Raw genomic sequence first — 9,828 nt, 5'->3', positions numbered from 1 at the left:
TGTTTTATTGTATCAGGAGATGCATGATATCTGAGTGCAAAAAGAATTGTTTTTTTTTTCTGAAAGCAAATACTTGAGAATAGGTAGCATCTCTGTTATCATGGTATCTGTAGTTTTTAATTACACCGGAATACAACGTTTTTTCCAGAGCCACTAAATACATATTTTCTACTTCAACTCCTGGAGACTGGTTGGGGAAAGTCGCGTCAAGAAGAGTGTTGCAGTTCTGCTGTTTGGAAGCGGTGATTGTTCTGAATCTCTGTATGCACCTTTAATGTCCAGAACCACTGAATGAAGTTGATTATGTAAGAAATTCATTCTCACACCCGAAATTTCAGCTCGTGAGAATTCAAGTTTTCATTTGTTACTACCAAAAACTAACAACTCGTGCACATAGAGTAAGTTTATATGATTTAATATTCATTGCCACTGAAAATTAATGGCAAAGGACTTGATTTGCACATCAAGATTGGTTGCATGAATCCAGACTCATTGTTGTGAGTAATTAAAAAAAAAAAGATTCCTACTGAATTTAAGGAACTCCGTGTGATATCTGAGATACTGAAAGTTTATGATGTAGGAAATGGAAGTGATTCATTTTCACATTTTATTCAATTCCATTTTCGAAGAACTCTGCATAGTAAGCGAAATAATTGAATATGTTAGGAGTTGATGATTCGTTTCCACACTCTTGTACGCTTCGGCACGCATTTTATTTCTGTCCATTCTCCTAAGTAGCTTTTAGAAAAGATTCCTACCAAATGTTATCAACCAACTCTGTGTAATGACTGGGATACATGAAGCTGAATGTTTAAGAATATGAAATACTCGTACCTTCTCCCTAGTATACTTCCTGTTTCTGTTAAAATATGTTTTGTCGCTTACTAACTGTGCTCCCACTCCTCCCCAAAAACGACAATCCTCAAAAGCCAAAATTTGGCGAGCCAAGGATTAACAGAGTTATCTTTTGACGACATATTTGTTTGGAGCCTCCAAATCCAACTTTTGAGTGTGGTTTCATCGAATGCAACTTTTTTCGAAGCCTCTGAATGCAACTTTTGGGTCAGGAGATATTGTATGCCACTTTTGTGTTTGCAGCTATTGAATGCAACTCAAGTGTTTAGAGCTATTGAATGCAATTTAGGGGTATGTGTTGTATATACTTACTGACTTCTTCAAAGATTACATATATATGAGAGATAATGTATAGGAGAGTATCGAACCAGTAACTGGATACATGTTTTCAAACGCACCCTGTTGAAAGAAGAACAACAACAATTATATCATTATATACGTCTTTCGTCATGTTTCTCATTCATGTTTGGGGTCATTGAATGCAACCTTTGTATTCAGCTTCAGAACCTCTAATAGGATCTATGAAACTACGAAAGTTTTATTCGGTGGCTTCAAACCCAAAAGTTGTATTCATAGACTCCGAACAATACAAGTAAAATTCAATGGCAACGAACACAAATGTTGCATTTAGAGGATTCGAATATGAAAATTGCTTTGAATGGCTCCAAATAGAAAAATTACATTCAATGACATTGAACGTGAAAACTGCAACTATCTGTGCACACAAAAGTTGCATTCAATGACTCAAAACACTAAAGTTGAGTGGCATAAATTGCATTTGATGACTTCGAAAACAAAAGTGACATTCAGTGGTTTTTGACAAAGTTCTGGGGTTCCGAAAAAAAAATCTTCGGCAATATTTATATTCAGTGGCTCTGAATAGATTTGCTTGCTTTCATGCGTTCCGAATAAAAAAAATCGTAACTGGCCGTTTCGGATAAATGTATATTCACTGACAACAGAAATTACAATATGTAGCTCCCAACAAAAAAGCTTCATTCGATGGCTTATGACTGTATTGATTTCGTCAGCTCCGAACGCCAATATTGTATTCAGTGATTGCGAACACAAAAAGTTGCATTCTGAGGTGTCGAATCAGGTCCCATGTATCATCTTTTTTATATTTCATGAAATAAATGAAAGACAGTTTAGTGAATTTATTAATTATTAAAATAATTTATGCAAAATTCCAAATGTTATAACCAAGAAATAATCAATTTTCACTTTCCCAAAATAATCTTCCTGGAGGCTCCGAAGTTTTGACCTGCCTGGGTAGCTCCCCTGTTTTGCCCAGCCTGAAGACCGATGATAGCTTCCCCGGCTCGCAGCTGTTGTTCGGAGAATTCTCGTCTGTTTTCTTCGGAAGGTTTTGGCCCCAAGGTTGGTCCTCTCCATTCTGGGTGTTTGTGGGCTGTCCTGCCGATGGCAAAGATTGTAGTGGTCACCAAGGCGATGTTTTTCTTGTCCCAGAGATCCGTCGTTTGGAACAGATCGACGTCTGGAACGCCATATTTCGTACAAGCTTGTTGGAATCTGGAAAAAAGTGTTTTGAGTCCATATGGTTTTTCAAATTTCTGAAGCAGAAACAATGAAAAAATAACAAACACTATAGATCAGTTCGAAATGTATGTAGATAGATGATCTCAACACGTATGTGACATGTTCTGATGAAATAACCATGTTTCTAAGAAAGGAAGATAAATGAACAGAGGGTATCAAAATATAATACATTTTTTCATCGACTTTTTTGGGTATTTTTGACACAATCTGAAAAATATAAAAATTATAATGGAGAACTTTATATAAGTGTAGAAAGGGCAAACTTTTTAGTTCACCCCGATAAGTTACTGCGTAAAATCAAAGTATTTTTCACAAAAAAAAATGTTTTATTTATCAGTAACTTGTCGTATTTAACAATTTTTTTCGATAAAAAAATGCTAAGAAATAATACAAACCTTATCATTACGTTTCGGTGGCCAAAATCTGCCTCCGTCTTCAGAAATGGACAAAAAATTCAAAGATATTTGCAGTTATTCCTTTTAATTATTCATTTCTCAACTTCTTCGTCAGATGTCAAAACTCCTTTGACATCTGTCGAAGAAAAATCATATTCATTCAATACTAGTTGCGCCATCTGTGTGGTAGCCTACGAACTTTTCAATCCATCTAGTATAAATACAAATAAAGTGTCAATTCGATGATAATCACGAAAATGAAGCTAAATCTCGGGTAGCTTGTTATGTAATAAAGGCACCTACCGATCGAAAGTTTATAATTTCCTTCTCATCCACTTTATTATAAATATTTTTTCTTGACATTGACAAGTTAAATTTACAGAAGTTTTATAGTCATGAGACAATCCGTAAAAAGTTATACTGTTATTAAAAACAAAACTAAATGAAACAAAATACTGTTTCTGAAGTAATTTCCCATTCAGCCAAACTATTGTATTTGCCCCCCATCACCCATAATTTCCCCTCTCAGTACAAGATATAGCACCCTTGTCCCTCCAATTGATCCGCCCATGGAATACATTACAGCTTGCTTCACAACAAACAGTTCTTAGTGAACTCCTCGCGTTTCTGAAAACTTGTTCCATCATTTGCTGAATGCACTATTTGATGATACCCAAATGATCCAATTTTCTTTGTTGCCATTAATAAATAAATCATAATAAAAAAGTCAAATTTCTTAAATTAAAAAATTGTATAAGTATCTCTCATAGTTGTAACTGATGTAAATTAATCAAGAAGAAAGCAAAAGCTACTTAGTTGCAAACATTTTGTATGACTGGGACGATATTTTAGTTTGTTTTTCTTGCCACTTTCAAATATTACTCAACATGGACGGACGGACCTTTCTCATATTCATTCAACTTCTGTATCTTTGCCAGCTACAGTTTTGGTTACCTTCTGTTGTTTCTGCTACCCTGTCACTACAATTTCATACCGGATGATTTATGTAGAGCAACTAAACGTAATTTCAAGGAAACAAATAAATTTCAGTAAATTCGGAACACCTTTTTCCGAATTTGAAGTGTTTGTTTGATCATGTGTGTATTAGATTCATTGGAGAGTTGAAATCATCAAGGACAATACTAACGCTTCCTCGTAATAACAGGAGCGCATGAGAAAGCAGAGCTGTCGCTTAGTAGGTACTGTTAAGTAGGTTAGTTCAGAGTGGTACATTATTTCGATTCTCATTTCTGTAGAGATCCGTTATTGAGTTAATAATGTAGTTCAATGAATGATTGTATTACATTGTTCAATGTGATACGAAAAATATAAATGATAACTCAATTTATTATACAGGGTGTAACTAAAAAAGTGTAAAACATTCAAGGAGGTGATTCCTCGTCGAAAAAAAGATAGGATCTTTCATATAAAGAAATTTCATTGGAGCATCCCTTGTTAAGATACAGCCCCTTAAAGGGGGTACATAAAATTTGTATAACAATATTTTTCACAAGCACTAAAAAAGTTACGATATTGAAAGTAACCTGACGTTTTGTACTACCAAAAAGATACCTAGCCAGAAATTTATTTGGTTTACCCCATGGTTGTAAGGGGTGGAAAACGCAACCCCTAAAATTTATTTCCAATGTAACTTTTTGTCTTATTATTTGTTTACCATTTAAAAATTTATTTCCAATAGCCTGTTTCATTCTAAACAAAAAATGTCTCTTGGGTTTTTTGCCCAAAATAAACCAGTTCGCAGCAAAAAATTATTTTAGGAACAACTACAGAGATACATCGTCATAAATGCGAAAATACGAAACTAATCTCTCTAGTAGGTTATTAGCGATAGTGACAATTAAATTGGTATGACGCTCTCAGTTTGGTGAATTTTCGAAATTGAATTAATACTAATTGTGTGTTGTTGTTCTGTTCTCAATTTGTTACTTTAATAATTCATTTCTTATTAAAATGGCATACACAATTGAGGAAATGGCTGATATGCATTACGTTTACGGTCTGTTGCAGGGGAATGGGTTAGAAGCTTCTAGAAGATAATCTGAAATGTATCCTCAACGGCAGCATATTTGCTCGACTTCAACGATTACGAGAATATGGTTCATTCGACAAAAGAACGCAGGATTGTGGTCGCCATCGAGAAGTACGAACACCACAGCTTGAAGAAGCAGTACTTAATTTGATTGAAGAACAACCTACTACCAGTACTTGAAAGATTGCTTTCCAGCTAAATGTTGATCATATGACGGTATTTCGAATTTTAAAGAAACAACATTTATACCCTTACCATCTGCAACGAGTACAGGCACTGTTACCGCGAGACTTTCCGAACCGTCTTGAATTTTGCAATTGGATGATGGAAATGATTATAAGAAATTGTGACTTTCTGAAGACGATAGAATTCACAGACGAATGTAGTTTTTCTCGGGACAAGATTATTAATTTTTATAATTACCACATATGGGCTGATGAAAACCCTCATGCTATTGTCGATACTCACCATCAAGAACAGTTTTCTCTTAACGTGTGGTCGGAGTTATTGGGGACGATTTAATTGGGGGCCTCATTTTCTACCTCCTCGATTAAATGGTGAGGCATACGTTCAATTTTTAATAGAAGTGCATCCAGTACTGCTGGAGGAAGTTCCTTTGGGCGTCAGAAGGGATATGTTTTTTATGCATGATGGGGAGTCCCATCATGCATAAAAACCCATTTTAGTCAAGTAGCACGTCAGCATTTAACTGAAACATATGCAAATCAGTGGATAGGTCGATAGCTCGATCCCCGGATCTCAATCCTCTCGATTTCCCTATTTGGGGCCATTTACAGCATTTGGTTTATCGTACTCCTGTTCGAGATGTAGAGGACTTGAGAAATCGCATCATCAATGCGTGCAGGGTAATCAGAGGGACTCCAGGAATATTTGAGCGAATACGTGGCTCAATGCGCCGACGTCTAGGCGCATTACCCCTTACAACCATGGGGTAAACCAAATAAATTACTGGCTGAGTGTCTTTTTGGTAGTACAAAACGTCTGGTTAATTTTAATATTGTAACTTTTTCAGTGCTTGTGAAAAATTTTGTTATGCAAATTTTATGTACCCCCTTTAAGGGACTGTATCTTAACAAAGGATGCTCCAATGAAGTTTCTTTATATGAAAGATCCTATCTTTTTTTCGATGAGGAATCACCTCCTTAAATGTTTTACACTTATTCAGTTACACCCTGTAAATTATACTCTATTAATAAAATGTAGTTACACCAATAGACTCAGTGGCGTACTTATGATCTTAGGGAGTTTTTAAACTTTTCATACAGATAAAGTAGAAAAAAATATCTCATGGAGAGATCATAAACTCGAATAAAAATGAAACCAACAAATTCTTAAATATTGTAATCAGAAATTAATTATGAAATACACCAGACAGCGGTATGAAAATAAAAAACATTAATTTGGAAGAAAATAAAAGAGGATGAAGGTTCAAAATTACTTCATAGAAAACATTCTTAAAACCAAACATATGAATTTTCCAAATATAAGGGGTGAACATCCAACTTTGCATAAAAGAAGTACCTAAGTTTGATAATGATTACTCATAACCGCATATTTTTGACTTCAGAATGGTGACCTGCTCACCATTTTACGTAACTACAAACTAGCAGTTTTTCGAAATCTTTTGCCGGCAACATTAGGAATATTTACCAAAACATTTTTTAACCTGATATGAGCCGGAAGTAGTAGGTAAACACCTAGACTGGAAAGTCCCGGGCGTAATTAAGACAACATGTTTTTTGTTCAACATTGTCTCCAATCATCAACGTAATATCTCTTACCGGTGAGCATTTCTTGGGGTCTACCAACAGCCAGTAGTCGCTGGCGAATATGGTATATGCAGGAACAATTCGAATTTCAACAGCTTTCTTCTGTAGATTAGTGATAACTGAAAAAGCGGCGAATGCAATGAGAGTGGCGCCCTCTATGTGTTACGCCCATGTAGTAATTCTATAGTCGAAACTAAAACTGCTCCCCCAATAGCTAGACTGAGGATGGTTCTAGGGCATGAGAATCATGCATCAAGTGGACGACGTAAAATGTGTACTTACTGGTTGAGATTATCCATCATTTTATAGTCGCCCCCGCTGGTGTTCACCTTCGAGATGATTCCAGGTGATAATCTATTCATCAGTTGGCACAAAACGATGCCGTCTCTCAGGACGTCTTCATAAGCGACTCCAGCAGGAAATGGACGTCCGGTGACAGCTTCGATCCAAGCTTGAGCTTCCTTCTCTTGCTCCGCGTCACGTTTACCGGAACACTGAAAAAATAACGGAGTTAAGTTCAACTGATTTCGAGATTCACGAGGAAAGTTTTTCAACTTTCCATGACAGTGTGAAGTCTCTGGGAAGAACACAGTACGGAGGACTACGTCCGAATACATTTACATCACATGAATTAATTGACGATCAAAGTTAGATAGATCGAGGTTAGATATATCTTGTTCTCAAACACTTTGTTATTAATTATTTATACACAATATAGTCCTTAATGAGACTCGATGTTAAATCAAACTTTTTTCTTGTAGATGAGATAAGAAAACTAGAAGATAAATACAGGAAACAGTAAAAATTCAATTTTCAATTGCAAGGTTCAATTTGCAAGGTTCGTTTTGTTCTGCCTTTCATATATATTCAACAGCTCTTTTCTGCAATACAAAATACTGAATTAATGAGTTTTCAGCGTAACCCTAAAAAGGCATATCAATCCATATCTCAAGTACGAATCAATAATGGAGTAATACACTTTTTTGAAAGCTGGGTGTCCTAACTCGTTTATTCAAGGATAGTTTTAAAAAAATTATTTATGTGTTCCTCAAATTAGAGGTATCTGTTTATGTTTATGGCTAAAAACTAGGTACTGCTTTTATTTCCAGCGTCAGTTCCAAAATAGTGCACTTGAAGTTACTCTCGTTTTTATTACGCCTCTTTCACCGGTTATAGCCAACATAAATATGGAGTGGTTTGAATCTCTGGCCATTGAAGAAGCCCACAAGAAGCCTCGAGTCTGATTGAGATACGTGGACGACACCTTCATAATATGTTACCATGGGAATGAAGAACTAGACACCTTTCTGAAGCACATCAACAACGTGAGTCCTTCCATTACTTTCACAATGGAAAAAGAAGTCCACAACGAGTTGCCATTCTTAGACGTATTGGTGAAGAGGACCGACACTAAATGGGAAAAATCTGTATATCGAAAACCCACTCACACGGGACAATATCTGAACCAAGGATCCAATCACCATCAATCGACTAAGAGAGGAATCGTCAAGACTCTAGTAGACCGTGCTTTCGGGCTCTGTAATATAAAGGAAGGTCTCGAAAAGGAACTAAGCATCATCAAATGTGACCTTCAACGGAATGGTTACTCCATAGTGATGGTGGAGCCGACTTTGGCTAGAACACAGCAAGAGCCTCACAAGGAAGAGAAGCCGCCACAACCAGTACTTGTACTTCCCTCATCAGAGGATTGTCGGAAAGGATAAGAAGAATTGATTCAGATTTGGAAACACTATCCGTAACAGCCTCATGAAAACCAGGCTACCAAACGCGGACTGCAATTCCAATAATTGCATTTACCGGATACCCTGCGAGTGCGGAGAATCAAACATCGGTGAAACTAAGTCCAACAACGCATTAAGATAAGGCTAGCGTAAAGATACGCAACAAATGGAAACCTCTATTCAAGCGGAACACGACTAACTCCCGCCAAACGGTCAGCTCCCACTAAAACTGATGAAGCGGTGAGAAGGAAGAGGGGATATATGAAAGCACTCGAACGACCTATACTAGTCAGATTTCGGAGGAATAAGTCCAGTTAACACCCGAAGATGATTGTGGATACTAACAATCGAAACGTCGTGAAGCAACTTAGCTTGAAATCTTTCAACTTTTAATTTTGATTTCTTGTTAATAGTTTTTTCATTTTCATTTCGTGTTATTAGTTCAATTTCAGTTTTTTGCTTAATATAATTGTTATTTTTCAGTTAATCTCTTTTCAAATCAATTTTATATCATTTTAGACAATGGAATACTGAACTAATGAAATGCCACAACAATGTGTTGTCACCAGCAAGGAGAGTGAACGAACCGGAGATTCTGAGTGATAGTCAGTTAGGGGGCTAAAACTGAAGCTTGAGGTACTCCTGTTTTTATGTTCAATGTCGTTGCCGCAAAATGAGTTTCTACGAATTGTTTCCGATTTAAAAGTTATGACTCGACCTAGGCCAGACAATTATTATTACTTCCATAATGACGTATTCAAAAAATACACTTCATTGTTAGAATTTTACTTGAACGTTCACAAAACCACGACACATGTTTCGCTGTATGACAGAATCTTCGGGCATCTTCTGTGTAACTTCGCTAATATTAATGTCATATAACTCAATTAGTAGAATCCCCGAAGATGCTATTGTATGGCGAAACACGTATCGAGGAGAATATTTCACATCAAAGTATGTTTTTTGAATACGTTTCAATTGATTTTTATCAAGTATCGGTCATAATTCCATAATGGTCTAGCATCCGTGGCGGTGCTACGATCTTCACAGTCAAATGTTTTTGTTAGCAAAAATTCAATTACAGTTTGTTTTAAAAATGAAAATATGGCACCAATGGTACTTTTCTCTTCTTGAAATCCAAACTGTTGGCAGAATTAATGATTTTATTAGATTATGGTTAAGTTTGCATTCAGCCTTGATTTACCCATCACTTTCATTAAAGATGGAATTGACGATATTGGTCTCAGGTTAGATAAGTCATCTATATACCCATACATGTAGCGGTATGACCACTACACCTTTTGCAGGCCAACACCAAGCACATTTTGTATCGTGATTGGAGCCTGCATCAGTTCAAAATTCAACTGACACAGGAACTGAAGGTGAACGACCATAGACGACCATAGACAATGACGTGTGTTCGCTGAATAGGCTCT

The 9,828-nt window shown here is 36.3% G+C and overlaps 1 protein-coding gene across 1 annotated transcript in view; it reads right to left on the bottom strand.

The window, feature by feature from the left end:
• Nucleotides 1–1,997: 1,997 nt before the first annotated feature.
• The window catches only part of LOC111515051 (muscle-specific protein 20), a 49,306-nt gene continuing 41,475 nt past the window's right edge, over nt 1,998–9,828 (bottom strand). Inside the window, exons 2-3 of the mRNA XM_074174439.1 lie at nt 6,933–7,144; nt 1,998–2,388 (exon numbers count right to left, since the gene is read on the bottom strand). Coding sequence (XP_074030540.1) covers nt 2,076–2,388; nt 6,933–7,144 — 525 coding nt within the window. The 3' untranslated portion in view covers nt 1,998–2,075. The remainder of the gene's footprint in view (nt 2,389–6,932; nt 7,145–9,828) is intronic.

This window comes from Leptinotarsa decemlineata, unplaced genomic scaffold, assembly GCF_025532065.1.
Source record: "Leptinotarsa decemlineata unplaced genomic scaffold, Ldec_3_MD MMD2_tig00000576_RagTag_RagTag, whole genome shotgun sequence".
In the NCBI taxonomy this organism is placed as follows: domain Eukaryota; kingdom Metazoa; phylum Arthropoda; class Insecta; order Coleoptera; family Chrysomelidae; genus Leptinotarsa; species Leptinotarsa decemlineata.
This window is presented reverse-complemented; position numbering and strand designations above follow the sequence as displayed.